We start from the raw sequence: 20,246 nt of genomic DNA, 5'->3' as shown, positions 1-20,246 counted from the left end.
AATCATCATTCCCCGGTTGAACAGTGAACAGTCTTAAGCAAGGCTATGATGCCTGTGCCGAAATAGGTCACCAAAATGTGATACGTAGCTCTCTCCTGTCACTGGGCCAAAAGGAAGGAAAGGGAATCTCAGTGACCTGAAGAACTCCTTAGACACACCCTAGTGTGCTCACAGGGCATGGAGAATGCCATTAGCGGCTGACGGACTTGCAGCCCAGGACCTACGTGAAGGACAAACAGTCAAGTGCAGAGAATCTTACGCTCTTGAAAGGATGTGAAGAGCATCTGAAATCGGCTGTTCCGACTGCCCTCATCGGCCCACATGCGGATGACCCCAAGACCCGTGCGGAGCATGACGTCATTGGCCACCGTGCTACAGAACTTCGCCTTCAGGTCCCCCACGGAGCTGCTGCCGTCGTACACAGCCACAAAGTTCCTTTTGCACTCGTTTGAATTCTGCATCTCATAGTCTAAGAAGCGTAAGTAGATCTGTAACAGAACAACACAGATGCAGTAATTTCCTCAAATCAAAACATGAAAGTAGTTCAGCGAGTACCAGGCTTTCTCTTGAGTCTCACAAGACAGTCTTGATTGCAATCAATCTCAGGATGTTTCCCCTGTGGGGAGCAGGAGGTAAAGACGAACAACTAAGATCAAACGGTGGTTAATATTTTTTTTTTCAAATGTTATTTTCCTTTCTTCATGTAGATGAATATATGGAAATAAATAATCTGTATTTCTATTAAAGGAAAACAGAAATGGTATCAAAAGATAGTCTCGGATTTCACTTTGCTTAAATCATTTCACAGAACCACACTGTTGCATTTTTGAAGTAGAGCACATTAAAAAGAGTAAAATAAAAAAGAGAGCTGATCTGTGGTTATTCTTGCCACAACATAGAGTCAAGCCATTTAGGGAAGTCCACATAAATAACAATTAAATGAACATTTAATGAGTAGAAATGCCCTGTGCAACCTACTCTATAGATTATTTTTAAATACTCCCAACTACTCTATAAAGTTTTATTGTCCTGTTCAATGATGAAAGAGAGACCCGGGTGATATAAACTGGACATCAGACAGGGTCTAACTCCCTAGGCTACGACCCTTCCACAGTATAACACTGCCGCACACACGCTGTTTTATGATCAACAGACTTCATCTGGCTCTGTTCCAATGTGCATCACACAACCACAAGCAATTAGTTCAGCCAAAGACTGGTCTGAAAAGAAGTCACCTGTCCATTCAACCATTGGTTCAGCATTATCTACACCCTGGCCTCTGACTTTGTCCCAGACACTATTCAAGGCACCGGGATACACCAGTGCACAAAAGAATAAGTCTCAGTGTTGAAAACACTGAGGAGACATGGACACAACGTCATACCATCAGAAGTGATAGAAAGAAAAAAAATCTGTGTACTATGAGAGGGATGTCTGGAATGGTTCTGAAACAAAGAAGGCATCCTTCACAAATACCTACTAGGTGTTTTACGTTTTCTAACATGAAAGGTTATGGGCTCTTTCCTCTCATACATCCTTCTATTATCAACGTAACATGGGCGTAAACTGAAGACATGTGTTCACCTAAAATTCCATCTCTTTCACCTCGACATTCATTTTTGCTTATGTGTTCATAAACTATGAATCCCACAAAACAAAAATTTCTCAGGTTCAGTTTGCCTTCCTTATATTTAAATTTTCAGTATTTCAAATTAAAAGAAATTTCTCTTTTGCCCTCGATGTTCTTACTGACTCGGGCAGCGATCCTTTTTAATTTGACCTTCAAAATAGTTGTTTCCATCTCTGCTGACAGGTCTACGGTATTTCAAGTCTCCCAGCTGGCCTGGATCTGTCCAAGGTTCTAATTTTCCAGTCCACTCCCAAAGCCCAGCCCCGTCAAAGTTATATTTCTAAGAAACAAATTTAATAACCATACTACAGTCTTTTAACTGGCAAAGTTTTCTTCTTATGTCTGAACATTTCATACTTATTTTACAAAATGCCATGCTTTGTGCACAGGACAGTGTTACACGTGAGTAATTATTCCTTCTTCTCTGCCTCCCAAGCTCTTCTTGGTTTTTCAAGGTCCTGTTTAATTGTTAAACTTCCAGGGCAGAATAATCACTGCCCCCACTCCCCAACCATGGCAGAATCATTGTCTGCATCCTCTATGCTAAAATATTATTTTGAACGTATTCTCAACTTAAGTTACGGGTTCTATGACATTTTTACTACACTGTGTGTTCCTAAAAAGCCAGGGCAGTAGCGTACATTTTTGCATTTGAGGCATTAAACCATGTGTTGTATATATTAGGCACTCCATCAAAGTTTGTGAGGGGATGCACCTGTGAATGACTGACTGATTGGAGAATTTTATTTTGTTATTGATTTCATTTGTTCACCGCCTATCGACTATTGATTGGGCCCCTATATGTCAGACGGTTTTAAGTGCTATAAATAATAATTATATAGAATAATTGGCATTTTATTATTTGCAGTAGGAAACCACATGCAAAAATTCCCCCGCACAAGGTATTTCTAATATAACTCTGTCAGAGAACCACAAGATAGTATGCTGCAAACTTTGTAAGAGACAACAGACTAAAAATAAAGTATGAGTCCCAAGTCAGGAAATACACATATAACCATGAGGAAGAACAACAGAGAAATAGGGAGAAAAGGGCAAAAATTGAGAAACAGTGGAAAGCACTTGAGTTTTACGATGCTTTGCGTGGTGAGGTTTTCATACACACGCAATCTGTAACATTGCAGTTGGAGCTACTCTAAAATTTCCAAACACTTCGATGCTAACTTTAACTGCCATTACTACAGACATTAAACATAGGCCCTGAGAAAATCTGCATGTTCCTCACTCCCAGGTTATGTTCTACTTTATTTTATCAGAAGTTCAGCTATTACTCACGTAATCCATCTGGGATTCACTCTTCCCAACCAAATATTATGTTCCTGAAAACTATCCAGGAAATCCCAAAATGTCTCCTTTATGAAGCCATATCTGAAAATGCTAAACCTTCCAAGCTTCCACGAACTACTTTATTTTTCGAATTTTCACATGGATTTACAAAAAGGGCTTGGGTCTTTCAGATGACCTTTACCAGGAAGCTGGAGCAAAAGAGACAAAGCAGCTTGCTCCAGGGATGTAAGCAATCAATGTGGGAGCCTTAAATAGGATTAAAATACCGAATTCTTGTTTCAAAGCTCTTTTCACTACACTACATCCCCCGATCCTGACTAAAAGTAAACAGATTGAAAGCACTATAGAAATATAAATACTTAAAAATCTAGGTATTCTTATTAGGTAATATAAACTTGTTAAATGCAACAAAAATCAAGTATATATTTATATTCTCAAATACTATACAATCAACCCAACATAGTTATTAGCCCTCAAAAGAATATGCAATTACAATTGTAAATACACATAGTTACCGGCAGGAGAAAACACTGAGTAGGGTACATAAAAAGGTCCTTTGGAGTCGACTCTAAAGCAACCCCTCCCTCCAGTGTCCTTTCAATGCTATAAAAACCAAACACTGCCCACAGAAGGAGAAATAAGTAATCATTTGACTAATTCAAGAAAGAAAGATATTTGAGAGCCTGATGTTTCCAAGTTGAGTGAGTCAGTGGCCTGCATACTCTGTTCGAGTCTCTTACTCTGCCTATAGAAACCCAGCTTCAAATGCGAATTTATTATCTGCATTCTATACTGGCAATAACTTAAGACATTGTGCTAACACACCATTTCACTCCAATCTCACAACAACAGACACTTGTTATAACCATTTTAAAATGAATAAGCCGAGACTGGGAGAAACTAAGTAACTTTGCAAAGTGGCCAAGCCCTTCGGTGACAGATGAGTATTGAACCTGGATCCGCCTGATGGTTTACTCCCTCGTACCGCACTGCGCAGACTCATATCATGTTTTTTTTTAATTCTCACAGACTTATATTCCAGAAAGAAAGTTATAATCTTAAGGAAAACCAACTGCAACAAAATAAAGGAATAAGCCAGCAAAGCCAAACTGTTTCGATTTTCCTACAGGGGCGAGGAAACGTGTTGACAGTCCAGATAAAAATGAGACTCGCGGAAAATAAATGTGTCCCTCTGAAATAAATGGCTGTCTTAAATTTTCTTAAAAAGAAGTTTGTTTTATAGAAGAGCACATCTATAGTTAGAAGTCAGAAAGCCGATTTGCATATTCAGCCCGTGGTTTCTCATTTGACAGCTCCAGAGAGTGTCCACATTTTCCATACGAGGTGACTGACTGGTATTCTCACATGAAGTTCAATGACAGCAGTCTAAGCACCTTCTATATTTAAAGGCCATTCTTAGTAGACAGGACACTATTTATAGAGGAAGTGAACAATTAGTCACTAGATTTTATATATTCCCTTCCGAAGCATTCTACTATTTTTTTTAACTTCACTTTTTATAAAAATCATTTAAGAGAAGAAATAAAATGTGCCAGGGGATATTAGGTTTATTGGGTGCAGAGCTGTTGGTGCAAAAGCCAACTGTCATTAGCCAGAAAAGTGATCAAGCTTGCCCACACTAGCTCTAGGATACATCATATAAAAGCCTTCCTTCTATTAGGATTTAAAAGATATCTGGCCAGCTTAAAGCTTGTGCCATAAGATCACCAAGGGGGAGAACGCCACATGACATGGGTTTTATTTAAGGCGGAAAACTACAGAAAGCTCTTTAGTCTTTCTGCTCAGAGAAAGGGAAAATGATAAACAGAATCATACGTAACTCCAGTAAAATAGTCAGATTACAATCTCCTCTCAGTGAATCATTTTGATGCATTCTTCTTTCTAATCAATCACAAAGAGTTTGAGCTGACAAAATGATTTATTGAACAGGACCAGAGGAACTTCAAAACACATGAGCAGTTTCTAGTAATATCTGTCTTCCATATAAGGAGAGCAGAATCCCTTTTGTGTACTTAAACCAAGTAAATGTAGCTAACAATTTACTAAGTAATATATTTACAAACAAACATTTAATACCAACCTTTCAACCTGGTCCCTCCCCTCGTGTCACAATGAGATGCAGAAAACAGACACTGTTTGGGGCAATTATTTAAGACTTGCCAGAACAGTTTTCTCCAGGAAAATACAAATTAAATACACGCCACAGCCTGAGAAACGCTGTCCGTGATTTCAACGCTACTCTCCGCTTTGGTAAATAAAAAGCGTGTAGCCCAGAACTTCCGTGCCTGCTGTTAGATTTGTGACTGGACATGCCAGGCCTTATAATTTAAGGTACAACATCCCATGAATTTGGAGACTAGTAGCAGCATCCCCGTTATTCGGAGGAGAAAACCACATCATCATACTCTTTCCCGAAATGTTGAAATGACACACCCTATAACAAATCCTGATGAGACTATTAAAATAATTTTCTGGCATGCATAAGCAGGTGTCCAAATGCTCCACCTCCAAAATCTGATCGTACAAAAACTGAGATTTCAGGGAAAAACAAAGTTGAATCACGACATGTTCGCTGGTGGTTATCTAGCCAGTTAAAATTGCCATTTTGTTTACCCAATTTTTTTTTTTTCATTTTTGGAGATAGTAAAGGCAGACTCAGTCCTCAGGACCCTAAAACTTATTGTAATGGAGTACAGGTCCTACCCTTCGTCTGCTGTGTTAGTTTTCTCCTTGCCCCGTAGCCAGTTCGCAGAAATAGAGCAGCTTTAAACAAGACCCCGAGTTCTGTAGGGTAAAAGTAACTGTGGGTTGGACTGTGCTCTCTGCTAAGGGCATATGAGGTTGAAAACCCACCCACTTGCCTTTCTAGGATCAAGGTCCCTGTTTTCTCGATGACCATTTACCAGGGATCACTTTCAGCTCCTAGAAAACATTCTTAATTCCTCTGACTTCCCCTTTTGCCTACAGCCAGAGAAGGGGCTCATGCGATTAGATTAGGCTCCCCTGGATAAACTCTCTTTTAATTAACCCAGAGCCAACTGATCGGTAATCTTATTTGCATCAGCAAAATCCCTTTTGCCAGGTAATTTAACATAATCAGGTATGTGATATTTTATATTCACAGTCCCACTGATTGGGCTGGAAATCTTGGGTGTCATCTTTAAGATTCCGCCTACAATTAAGTTCATCATATAATTCACTTTAAAACAACTTCACTATAAAATATTGACTTACTATATTTGTCAACTTTTCCTGTTTACTTAATGCTAATTTTATTCAAAACATTTTTGAATCAAGTAATAGCACATTAAAAATTAATGTGAAGTTTTAAATGATGGGTAATTACTAAAAGCTAGAGTTTTATTGTCCCAACACCTTAATCATTAAGTTAATCATCTTCATTCGTGTACTCTTATAAGTCTTTGACTAATGTCCTTTCCTATCTTAACGAATTTGACAATTTCCTCAGATAGTGTGGTTTTGTGACATCTCACTGGACTGGGATCAGGAGATGGAAATCTTGCCTTAGCTGTGTACCAACAAACCAAATACTCGGGCAGTCACTTGTCATAGACTCATCAAGCTTTGGTCTTGAAAGGAGTTTATTATTATCTATGCCGAAAAATTATCTGACTTTTAAATTATTGTACCAAATCTCTCCCAAACTTTATTTGGATTCCTCCTGTGGAATCTCATTTGATTTTTGGGCAGCTCCATTATCAAAACAAGAACCCAAAACTTCTTTATATTGAATCAAAAGCTGTATGTTTCCAGTTTCAAGCATTCAAATAAATTGTAGTACTTGGAACCAAGCAGATTAACCCTTCTCCTCCTGTTCCTCTGTCATTTGACAGTCCTTCAAATGTCTGAAGATTGCTACCATGTCCATTTTTCTAGATATACATCAGTTTCTTTTTTATTCCATGAGCTTTAACTGAATGACAGACATTACACTTGGTACTGAGTATCTAGAGATACATCAGCCCCCCAACCTTCACGGAATTAACATCAAAATAGTTACCATGATTTGATCACCTAACATTCTTTTCTGTTGGGTCTCTTCTGCAGCGGATCCAGGACAAGACACCATAATACCCTTCCACCATCCTTGCTCTAGAGTCTATACAAAGGGACCTCTATATTCCATTATTAGCCAGTATAAGACTTCATTATCATGTCTCAGCTTATTCGTCTGTTAAACGAGCTAATCAGAAGAAGATTTCCAATGCTCTTTCTCACTCTAGTGTGCCAAATTCTAAGAAATCTGACTAATCACATTCTAATTAAAGGTGAGCATCTGTAGGACTATTTTCTATTTGTCGAAAAGCCTGAGAAGCATTATAGACTTGATATAAATGTTAATAGAACCCCAGTAAGCTATTCAGTACCGGCATTGTGTAATATGGTTCAATCCCCAGTTATCATTCAAATATTCACCACGAGCCCCTTCAAGTTTAACGTGGGCTTTGATAGTCTATTCTCATAAGCTGCTAGGAACTCCACAAAAATAGAAAGCCCACATAGGCAGTCATATCCAGTTCTTGCTTTTCTCTGCAGTTATTCAAAGCCACTTCCTATCCTCTAACCTTTAATTTAACGGAGAAAGCCTGTCACAATAGAGTCATCTTTGTCCAGCTCTGCAGGCGGCTTCCCCTTTGGGTCACAGAATGCCAAATTCTGTAACAGACAGGTACACTGGGTATCGTTGCTCTGGAATTGTACAAAAGACAGCCTATTTACCAGCTGGGAAAAGAAGGACGTGTGTTTACGCTCCCATAAAAACCCTCTCTTTAATACTGCCGTGACAAAGATGTTGCTTACAGCAATGAGGTGGGGCTCAAATGTTTCCAACTGGAAAAAAATGTTTTTAAATCTTTCATTCATAGAGTTTAAGAAAAATGAATAGCACTTGCATGTGAACCCACGGATTATGTAAGAGAGAATAATAAACTGCAATCTAGCTCCTTTATAATCCAGGGAGTGGGTTGGCTTTTATGTCACGAACAGCCTTTGATTTTTTTTTTTCTTTCAAAGGAGGAATCACTGGGTCTTTCTTGATAATACAATAAAAGTTTTCAAAGATTTGCACAGATGCAAAGAGGCTCGCCAGGGGCAAAGCTGGAAGATGGAGCATGGCTCTGAATGTCTGTGACTGCAAGTCTGGGCAAAGCGTGCCACACTCCCAAATTGTATGCAGACCCAGAGACAGATTTATGGGAAAATCAAGTGAAGAAAGCCAACATACTTCCTGAAATACCAGCCTCCTCAAAGATGACGCTATCCCCCCCCATCCTGAATATCCAGCCACCAAATTCTCCTCTATAGATCCTGAATCTTTCCTTCACCTGTCTACTGTCACAAGCTAGCCTCAACCACGGGGCTCATTGCCACGTCTTCCTCCTGCATCTTCTCACGCCTCTGTCCCTACTTCCCAGGGAAAAACTCTTTTTCCAGAATGCCAATCTGATCACATCATTCTCCTGCTGCACACTCTTCCATGTATCACTAAAGCTACCAGAATGAATCCAAGTTCTTTAGGTCCCTTTGGCTCAAAGACTCATTATCCATCTCTATACTTTTATTCGGTCACATTCAATCACTTAATTCCTTAAAAAAAAGCTCACTGTCTTCTGATTCTATGACTCTGATGCCATTCCCTCTACCTGGAGAGCCCTTCCCTGGTCTACCTGACACAACGCTGTTTCTTATTAAGATTCAGTGAACACCCTGGCTGAATTTGATTCCACATTTGACTTAGCTTCGCAGGTGTATGCAGACTTTCCCCCTCTCTACTACAGCTTAGGAACACCTCAATGATCATGTCTCGTTCCTTGGATTATTTGGTTACATATTTGTCTAGGTATTACACTGGAAACATGAGGACAGGGGCTGGCGTGCCTTCTTTGTCTCTCCAACATGAGGGTTGAGACTTTACAGAGCCACTAAATCTATTAATTAAATAACAAACTGTTTCAACCTCAAGAAACAGTCAATGACAAACCTAATAAATCAATAATGCTTGGCTGAAACTATGAAACAGGAATGACAATAAAGGGAGGGGGATAAGCAAATAATCAACGCTCCCCACCTATGACAGTGACCGACACAAAGTGATCCCCAGTATTTCTAAAACTTTCAGTAAGAGGATAAATATGGTTGTACTCAAGAAGTATTTCTAAAATAGTGGCCTGAGTCTGAATCTAACCCATAATATATTTAGTTTAATAGCATGTAAATTTATAATTTAAAAAATGTATTGCCAGCATTTAAAAATCAAGGTGATCAACATAAAATCCTGCCTTCTTCCATGTTATGAGAAAATGGGAGGCTTGCTGATGTTAGACCAATACTTCCTCATAGTGACAATAAAAAGGAGCTTAAGAGGCAGTGGAGTCCTGGCTGGCCTCTTTGCATGGGCCAGGCTCTCCTGGGTCCTGTTCGCCACTGTCCCCCAGCCTTATCACATGATATTTTATATGTCAGACATTTTGTAAGGCCTGGAAAATTTCTTCCAAAGATTTAATATTAGGTTGAAAAGTGAGCTAGCTACAGATACTGACAGTAAGGGCACAGTGTGATTTTACTTAGACCCATAGATTACGGACTGCATTTCAATCGATTTTCCAAAGTTGGAGAGTCCCATTAGGGTCTCTGGTCCAGGTGATCAAATGATCTCTTCAAAGTACCCTCTCCATTTTATTTAGGACATCGAAAAATTCCTTGGATGGGGCAAGACAAGTTGCGTTTCAAACCAAAATAAAATAAAGCTTATGATTACACTCTGACACCCACTCAGTGTGTCCATTGGTTCAAAGCAGTGCATGGTCCAGACACTTCCCAAGCTGACTGTCCAATCTGTTTTCACCTTCAGACTGACCTTGGATCGTGGAGGTGCCCGGATGTACCACTTGCAATCCACGGCCTCGCTAGCAGAAGCTTTGCCTTCTTTCATAATTTGTATAGATTCCACAATTCCTTCAGGACCGCCCATCTCAAACTCACATGCTAAATAACGAAATGCCAAACAAACATACAAAAATGGAGCTTGAATAATAAACCAAAAGTATATTTCAGAGCAGAAAACAAAGACCTCTGAACATTATTGAGTATCTATTTTACCAACCTGGTAGCGGTTTCAAAACTCCAAGGTCCTTAAAGTCAGGATCTTAAAAATCGAGAAAAAGATAATTAGTCTTATTCTACATTTATTCCTTAAAATGATGGTGAGTAATATGCCATTAAATTATTCAGGAATCTGCCAAAAAATATATGAAGAGAAATTAAGTGGTTAAATAAAAAAACTGTATGATAATGTTAAGACTGAAATGTTCATTTTTAAAACAGAATTATTACCACAGCATTTTTATCACTACAAAGGAAGTCATTTTTTAAAAATCTTCCAACGCCATTCTTCATCTAGGAATCAAATAAAAATATTACTCATTATCTCTAAATCCATAATCGGACACTAGATGGTTTTGTAAAATGTATCCATAGCTACGTCAAGCTTTGAGTAAACTTCCATCTATGACACATATAATCATTTTGTCTAATTTAACAGATTCTGTAAATTGTTGAAACACAATTTTCTTTGCCGCTGAAATACTAGAAGTACAAATTTCAGCTGTGAAACCGAGGGCCCCTCTCCCCGGGCAGAACACACAACCTTGTTTCCAGCAGACCTTCTTCCCTAACTTTTCAGTCCATGATAGCCTCCAAAGTGTTCCTCAGTATTCCCTGTGTCCTCTCAATGTCAGCTCCCTCCCTGGCTTTCCCCTAAACCTACCCCAGGTCCAGGTAGGTGTCCTTCTCTGCTCACATACTCGGGGGAAGCTTGATTTATCAGGAGCCTCAGAAGCATCCTAAGTGTTAGAAGCCAAAATGGTGGGCTTGTTTTCATTTCCTGAAATTGATTTTGAGATAGGTATGCAACCAGTGAAATGTAACGGTGAGCCAGTTGGAGGACCTCTGAGAAAGTTCTTTTCAATAATAAAAAGAAACAAGGCATACATAGTTTTCTGGCTCACACTGTGATCTGGTTTGTATGCGGTCCCTTTGGGATCATGCACGGTGGTCAGCTTATGACGTTGACAGGTGCTAACATGAGGAGATGCTAACTCTCAAGGGTGAGCAGAATAGAAACCTGGAGAACGCGAATCCCTACAGACATCACTGGGGCACTGTATTCATCTAACCTGTAGTCACACTTCCCTCCCCCTTTTGCTTTTTTTAAGATTTTATTTATTTATTTATTTATTTGACACAGAAAGAGACAGCCAGCGAGAGAGAGAACACAGGCAGGGGGAGTGGGAGAGGAAGAAGCAGGCTCCCAGCAGAGGAGCCTGATGTGGGGCTCGATCCCAGGACTCTGGGATCACGCCCGAGCCGAAGGCAGACGCTTAAAGACTGAGCCACCCAGGGGCCCCTCCCCCTTTTGCTTTTTGAAACAATGTATATACTTATAATTTCAATTACTTTGAATTGGATTTTCTTTTACTTATGGATAAAGGCATTAATGGCTACGATTTTTCTTGGAGACACGTGGCATCCAATTTAAAAGGTGACTGCGAAATTTAATTTCTTTTTACTACTAAGGTATTGGCTATAAATTAAAAATCTTATGAAGTTAGAAATATGTTGAGAGACACTGCTCAACAAGAGTCTAGGGCTGAAGTACGAAAGGGTAGCCCTCTCCGGAGGCAGTTATTCCTGGACACCAAGACTGGGTGTGCACAGACGCCGGGGTGTATCCAAGTGGGCTCCTTTATATGTCTGTGTGCTTGGAGACGCTAAGCCCATGGCATCAGGCTTACTGTATAACTCTACTTATTTTCATTGCAGTTTTTCTTTTTTCTTTCTAATTTTCTTAAACAGTAATGCGTACTGATACATTGAAATGGAAAGGCCTGGATCAGCCAGGCTACAATTTGGTCAGGTCAACTCTTTAGACACACTTTCTTATAGAACACAATTATAACGTGCTAATGCATTTTGAGTCAAGGTACAAATTCCTTTGTTTAACTATTTTGAAGACAGTTCTTTCACCTTTCGGAAGGAAGGAAGGGAGGAAGGAAGGAAAAAAGGAAAGAAAGAAGGAAAGAAAGAAAAGAAAAAGAGTGAGGGAAGGAGGAAGGAAGAAGTACCTGTAAGCAATTTCCAAGAAAGATGCAGAAATGAGGACAACACGTTCATTTGGATCAAGATGCCCAAATAGGTTTTTTTGCCTTCATCTAAATTAATGGATATTTGGTTATTCTTTCAAAAAATGTATGGGGCGCCTGGGTTAAGCGTCTGCCTTCTGCTCAGGGCGTGATCCCGGCATTCTGGGATCGAGCCCCACATCAGGCTCCTCCGCTGGGAGCCTGCTTCTTCCTCTCCCACTCCCCCTGCTTGTGTTCTCTCTCTCACTGGCTGTCTCTCTCTGTCAAATAAATAAATAAAATCTTTAAAAGAATGTATATATATATATATATAGAGAGAGAGAGAGAGAGAGAGAGAGTGTGTGTGTGTTTTTAATTAGTTATTTGAAAGAGAGAGAGAGAGAATCTCAAGCAGACGCCCTGCTGAGCAGGGAGCCCAACATGGGGCTCCATCTCATGACCCTGAGATCATGACCTGAGCCAAAATCAAGAGTCGGACACTTAGCCAACTGAACCACCCAGGTGCCCCTCAAAAAAATGTATATTTAATACCTAGTGTGTGCAATAAAAGAACTATGTTTTGTACAGAAGTACTCAGATTGGTTGTCACCATTAAGCAGTTTTACTGGTGTTGAAGAGACCCACTATTTTCCCTTACATTTACATCAAGCTTGCCCACCTCAGTTATCCAGACTCTTTATTATTCATTATGTCTTTTTCACTATTTTGCATAATGTTTCGTAATAGTCATTATAGATTCGAATGTCTCAGCCCGGCACGGCTGTTCCTATGATTCTTGTGCAAACGTAGCTGGTATTCCATTTCCTGGCGTGAAGGCTAACATTTGTCATTTTTATAACTCGTGCTAGACAATGTTGAGAGAAATGCCAGTTCTGGGAGTTGAAAATTTATTTTTGTCTTTGTATTAATGGTGAGAGCACTGATGGTTAAGAAGAGGCGGGGGGGAGGGAGGGAGAAAAATACTTGAGGAAAAAATTGTTTCTGCACTTCCATTTGAATGAGCCACCAGTAATATCACAGTCACAATAACAGATGGCCCCCATGACATGGAAAACAGACAGAAAATAAACAACACAATACTTTTTTTTAAAGCAGCCTACACTGAATTTAAGAACACTAAGGCTGGTTTTTGTTGCCCCAGGTTGTTCGGGGGCGATGACAGAAATAGAAGCACAGTGAAGTTGGACTCGGTGAGCCACTTTCTACTCTACATTTCTCCCCAAAGCTGTTCTCCACTAAGCAACCCAAATAAACTTTTAAAAATATAAATCAAATCATTATACTCACCTGGCTTTTCATTGAGCATAGAATAAAACCACAGCTCTTTTAATTTTCTGTGTGTTCTTGCCCCTGACCTCCTGGCCCAATGTATCACAGCCTCTCGACTTTTCTGTTTCTTCTCAAAACATGTCGAGCTTTCCTGTTCCTCCCACATGTGAGGCTGCCCCTCAGTACTCAGTACTTCCTGCCTGCTCCATCTGCGCTGCCCTCACTGCAGGTCTTTGCATGGCTGGATCTTTCTCCTTCTTTGGCTCATGACTGGAGTACTGTCTTCTCAAAAAGACCTTCCTGCATGAGCCTTTCTAAAGTAACACAACCACATCCTCTCCAACATATGGAGGTTCCTCAAAAAGTTAAAAAGAGAGTTACCTTATGACCCAGTAATTGCACTACTGAGTATTTACCCCAAAGATACAGATGTAGTGAAAAGAAGGGGACATGCACCCCAATGTTCATAGCAGCAATGTCCACAATAGCCGAACTGTGGAAGGAGCCGAGATGCCCTTCAACAGACGAATGGATAAAGAAGATGTGGTCCATCTATACGATGGAATATTATTCAACCATTAGAAAGGATGAATACCCACCATTTGCATCAACATGGATGGAACTGGAGGGGATTATGCTAAGTGAAGTAAGTCAAGCAGAGAAAGACAATTATTATATGGTTTCACTTATATGTGGAACATAAGGAATAGCATGGAGGACATTAGGAGAAGGAAGGGAAAAATGAAGGGGGAGACGAACCATGAAAGACTATGGACACCAGGAAACAAACTGAAGGTTTCAGAGGGGAGGGGAGTGGGGGGATGGGTTAGCCTGGTGATGTGTATTAAGGAGGGCACATATGGCAATGAGCACTGGGTGCTACATGCAAACGATGAAGCATGGAACACTACACCGAAAACTACTGAAGTACTGTAAGGTTACTAACATAACATAATTAAAAAATAAAAAGTAACCTTACCTCTCACTTTCTTTTCTTCCTTCATGGTTTCTTTTATCAAAATCCACTATTGTTTTATTTTTTTTATGATAATTTTTTATTATGTTATGTTAGTCACCATACAGTATATCCTTAGTTTTTGATGTAATGTTCCATGATTCATTATTTGCATATAACACCCAGTGCACCACGCAATATGTGCCCTCCTTACTACCCATCACCGGCTTATCCACTATTGTTTTATTACTGGTTTACTTTCCTACCGGCCATTGACTCGCTCCAGACTATAAGGAAGCACACTCTATAAAGGACTTTTGTCTACTGCTCCTATCTCTCCAAGACCTAGAAGACTACTTGGACATAACGGGAGCACCATAAATATTACTGAATTTAACATAGTTCTCTGTGTATATAAAAAATACATTTACTTTATACCATGTTGATTTTCTCATACCGTTGATGTATTTGCAACACATATAACTACCTCTTTCCAATTCAGAGGCTCCCACAGTAAATTATCAAATTAGATGCTATATTAGGGACTAATCTCCAATAAACCAAACCCAAGACTCTTTCTTTCTGGGACACCAGCTGACACTCACCCGCCCTTACAGTTGTGGGTAGCGTGTGACCAAGTCCTGCCCAGTGAAATGTGGACAAAATGGCTGAACTTCACTTGAAGGCTGAGCTCTTAAAACTACTTCAAACAATTGTCACTCCCTCTTCCTCTATCACATGGTCCACCTCAAAAGCTATACACAGACGATCCCATCAGCTTCAGCTCCTAAATGAATATGTACTACAGAGTTTCCAGATCCTACATGCTATTTGGTGACATCATCACTATTGTGGTTACTGAAACATTTGCTTGTGTTTCCAAGAATATTCTAAGGTGGTGGATTTAGGGTATAAAGGACGTACATTTTCAGAGATTAATCCAGTTTATTCTCAGTAATTTTACTGGACATTTACTGGCTTGCTTCAATTTTCCCTGCTGTAATCTTTGTACCTCATTTTTTTTTAAAGATTTTATTTATTTATTTATTCGACAGAGATAGAGACAGCCAGCGAGAGAGGGAACACAAGCAGGGGGAGTGGGAGAGGAAGAAGCAGGCTCATAGCGGAGGAGCCTGATGTGGGGCTTGATCCCATAACCCTGGGATCACGCCCTGAGCTGAAGGCAGTTGCTTAACCGCTGTGCCACCCAGGCGCCCCCTTTGTACCTCATTTTTGTCCAAGACAATGTTATTATGAAATCTAGAATTATGTCTCGAACATACATGAAAGCACAACTAGAATTTAGGACATTTTCTGTCTTATTTTATAATTGCATATATATGTAAAAATATTTTAATATTTTTTCTAATTTTAAAAATTTTACCTAACTGTATGACTATTATGAGATTCAATAATATTTCCCCTAAAATAAAAGAAACATTATCCGTAATATATTCGTCTTCCTGTGCAGGGGAGACACTTGTTGGAGATGAAGGAGATTGTCAGGCTCACTTTCTCCACCACCTTTACACGGTCTATTTCTAACGCTGGAGAAAAGGATGACACTAATATTCCAAAGCCGTGTCTCACTCACAAAAAGGAGAAATCTACTCCAAGAAAGATGGGAAAGCTGTCCATAAGAAATGAAAATATGACAAAAGCTATCATTCCTTCAGTTTTATAGATGTTAATAATTTGTTTTATTGCTATTTAGGCAGAAAAATATTTTCTAGTAATTTCATTGTGACAGTTTGATCGTGGCATTATTTTGAGATAAATAACTGTTTCAAAAGTATTGAATATTTTAAATGTAGACATAATCAGCTCTTCGAAAGCTAAACGTCTTTTATTACACTTTTGAAACTAAAGCTGATGAAGTCCCTGAGGCATCTTACGAAGTCAGTCATCGTCCTCCTTCGGCTGGAGAAGCACACGCAGGAGATGACAGACTAATAAAACAGGGCACGGCTGCCACTGCTGGATGTCTCCTGGATGGATGGTCAGAAAACAACAACAACAACAACAACGACAGAACAGGAATCTCCTGCTTTCCAACCATACAGCAACTTGCTGATTTAAAGTTTTAGCTTTAAACAAGAAAAGAGACTCAAAATCATATCTACAGAACTTTGCTTTTGTGTAACAAATAGATGCATAGACATGGTTGTGGTTGCTTCCTTTGCTTGAGTTCATCCGGCATCAGCACGGACCAATCACTAATTCTTCTATGTGAACACCTGGCAACAAAGGTGAGTTGTGCTGAAATATTCAAATTGTTGGAAAACTTTTGAATGTTATGAGTTAGGCTGGAACATCTGTGTTGACATTTGCATCGACGGTGCAAAAGCAATGGTAAATAAACTGCTGGTGCCTTAGCAGGATTCAAGACAGTGGCACCAAACCACAGCCTTTGGCATTCATTGTATAATTCGTGCCCACGCATTTATGGGGGTAGACAACTATTTTACTTAAAAACCTCCTTGATGAAAAAGTGTTATTTTTTTTATATCTAAAATTTTGAGTACATGTCTTTTCTGCAGAACGAACATAGTGAATCTGTTGGCTTTAAGGAAAACAACTGACAATATTTGCTGCCAATGATAAAACTCAAGCTTCAAGCAAGGAAAATCAGTCCATCACTGTGTATCTGACAGCTTCTCAATACTTAAAGCATTTTTAAATGTGAGTGTTGATTAAATGAACAAACGTGATTTTTGATGTTCAATAATGAAATGGGTCAACATTTGGAAGATCTGCGTTACAGTGATCCCATAATTGTCAAAGAGTAACGCACGACATTAAGAAACCATGCATGGGTAAAAGAGCCATAGACAGATGTTAATGAACAGAATACAAAAACTTCACTGATAGAGTTTCACATTCCCCATTGCAACGAACCTTAAGAAACTACCACGTTTTGAGGTTGGAGGTAGTATCCATCTGAGAAGGCTACAAAAATACTCCTCCCTTTTTCAACTACATATCTCTGTGAGGCTGAATTTTCTTCATTTACTTCAACTATAAGAAAACATTGTAACACACTTAATGAAGTAGATGTGAGAATCTAGTTTCTTCTAATAAGCCAGACACTGAATAGATTCCCCAAAATTAAAACAATGTAATTCTTCTAATTACTTTAATATTTGTTAATATTTTAATATCAATAAATGCCTTCAACATATGATTTTATGTTAACACAGTGTAATTTTTCTATGAATTAACAAATAGCTATTTAAAATGTTATCAGCTTGAATGTCTAATATAATAAGAATTGACGGATATGGCCATATAAGCCAAAGCACTTTCTTCAGTATTTCCTAAGAGAGGGAAAGGGGCTTTAAGACTACAATATTACAGAAGTTCTGCCCTAGCCAACCCTTTGTATCATGGGTACAGGTCTTCTTCCAACAAAATTCAAAGTTGCAATTTATTAACTCAGGACTGTGCGATACATTTATTTCATATTCAAAAGAAATTTCCACAATGCTAGCCATACTGTAGATGGGCTTTCAGTAAATTAATATTTATCTTATTAGACTATCACTGAACCAAACCAGAGGTATCTTCATTTTATAAATGAACAAAATGGAGGTTCAATCACTTTAGAAAAATGCAACTTGTTTTGACCTAAAACCTAAACAGCTTTAGAGCTAACTTATAACATTGAACCAGTCATTAAATATCCCTGAAACTTTCTTTTCCTGAGCTCAAAATGTTGTTGGTCTAGGCTTTCACAGCTCACGTTTGCCATTATAGCACAAAGCACAGTGGTATTCCTTGAACAACAGCTTATGGGAAAATGGAGTTGCTTGACCTGTCCATGTAACCATAACCACAAAATCCTCTGATTATAAAACTTAACTTCAATACTTGGATATGGTTGTAAGGCACAGCTCAACTACCCAACCAGATAGTCTTAGAGCATGTGAATCAATATTTCCCTCAAACTCCCATAATCTCACACATTCTGAATTATCTCATGAGCTACATAATGTCTCCACTTCTCCTGTCTATTTACTGTGGAGAGTCCTGAAATATCTGTGGGTATATTTTTATTCAGTCAGCTCTTGCATGGAAACTAACTGCCACTCCAATGGCCACTTCGGTATCTCCACCCTTCTCTACCCATCTAGAACCAATCCCAGCCTTGGCTCCCTGCTTCCTACACAAGATCGAAAAACCACTGACTTTGTGGTTTTAGCAATCAGTTAAATGAACTTAAAATGCCACTTTGAAAAGCAATTGCAAAAAATCTTGACAGCATGGTACTAAAATAGCTTGCATCACCATATTATCTGATTTATTTCACTTTTGTCTAGAAGCAACATTGCTGTAACATAAAATTCATAGTATAATACTTTAAACCTTTTTAAGGTTGCTGTTATCTATGAGTATAAGGCTGGCAATTACACCTTCACAGTTTTTCTTCCTAAGGGTTTTAATGTTGGCACCGGGTTTATAAATCATGACTTCTGGGTTAATAAAATTTACATATGTGGATTTTAGGAATCAAAACTAAAAGAATTTCAGGAGGAAGTTTGCAAGCCCTTTAAAATATTATTGAAATGTGCATGGCTGTACAGATGTTCTGCTTCCTTGTTTTAATTCTTCAGCTCTTATATAGCAAGTTTCCTCATGATGCTCGTATTCACATTTTTAAATATATTGAGAAAACATAACTCTTTCTTATAAAACGTATGCAAGGAATCTGGATTTTGCTTGTGCTCACAATAAACAGACTTTAACAATGTTTGTTTTGATAGACAGTCACCAGACAATAGTATTGTTCTATGGGGAAAATTCACATTTACTATATAGAGCAAAGAAAAAACTGTGAGAGGAAAGGAAGAAGAAATCATCAGAAGACCAAAAGAGTAATAAAGACAAATAAAAAACCCTAGATTGTCCAAAACTGAATATTGAATGCAAAGGAAGCCAGGGAAGCTCTTGATTGATTATTGGCCACTCCTCACCTCCGGCCCCCTTCTCTCAGAAGCCCCTATTCACTCACCCAGTGAGTACGCCCTAAATGACGTGAAACCTCAGATAAACACGCCCAGCTTTTGAACCATCTTTTTCATTGAACTGGTCTCATAAGACATTTCTTGCTGGCATAACTGTGGTGCCAGTCCTGTTAGCAAATGAACATTTCCTTTAAAAAAAAAAAAAGATTGATTTTTGAGAGAGAGAGAGAAAGGGAGAGAGAGAGCCCTAGAGCAGGGGAAGGGGCAGAGGGAGAGAAAATACCCACGCAGACCCCTGCTGAGTGCAGAGTCTGACAACGTGGGGCTTAATCTCACGAACCAAGAGATCATGACCTGATCCGAAACCCAGAGTCAGACACTCAACTGACTGAGCCACCTGGGTGCCCCTGAATGAACACTTCCAATGCCCTCATCTTCCTCTCAACGACTTCACATTTACTGCTTTCCCAACATCCAGCAGCGTTTATCTATACACACAAGAGAGATACAGGCCTCCAGTTATGGAATGAATAAGTCACAGGAATAAAAGGCACAGCACAGGGACTATAGTGAATGATATGGTGACAGATGAAGCTATGCTGAAAGGGGGCACAGGGCAGTGTATACAGAGGGGAGTCACTATCTAACTTCACACGAAACTAAGGTAACATTGGGTGTCAACTATACTCAAGGGAACTATTTTCTTTTAAGTATTATTTTAGGGGAGCCTGGGTGGCTCAGCTGGTTAAGCGTCTGCCTTGAGCTCAGGTCATGATCCCAGGGTCCCAGGATCCCGGGCTCCCTGCTCAGTGGGGAGCCTGCTTCTCCCTCCTACTCTGCCCTTCCCCTCCGCTTGTGCTCTCTCCCTCGTTCACTCTCTCTCTCAAATAAATAAATAAAATCTTTAAAGAAAATAAAAAAGTATTATTTTATAAGAATCA

The 20,246-nt window shown here is 39.3% G+C and overlaps 1 protein-coding gene across 5 annotated transcripts in view; it reads right to left on the bottom strand.

Annotated features, from left to right (window-relative positions):
* NETO1 (neuropilin and tolloid like 1) overlaps positions 1-20,246 on the bottom strand; it is a 121,616-nt gene that overhangs the window by 44,163 nt on the left and 57,207 nt on the right. For all 5 annotated transcript variants that reach the window (XM_087869727.1, XM_087869730.1, XM_087869728.1 and 2 more), the window contains exons 5-7: positions 10,080-10,121; positions 9,834-9,961; positions 260-488 (exon numbers count right to left, since the gene is read on the bottom strand). In XM_087869727.1, coding sequence (XP_087725853.1) covers positions 260-488; positions 9,834-9,961; positions 10,080-10,121 — 399 coding nt within the window. The remainder of the gene's footprint in view (positions 1-259; positions 489-9,833; positions 9,962-10,079; positions 10,122-20,246) is intronic.

This window comes from Ursus americanus, chromosome 19 (assembly GCF_024610735.1).
Source record: "Ursus americanus isolate L20-20 chromosome 19, mUrsAme1.1.p, whole genome shotgun sequence".
NCBI lineage: Eukaryota > Metazoa > Chordata > Mammalia > Carnivora > Ursidae > Ursus > Ursus americanus.
This window is presented reverse-complemented; position numbering and strand designations above follow the sequence as displayed.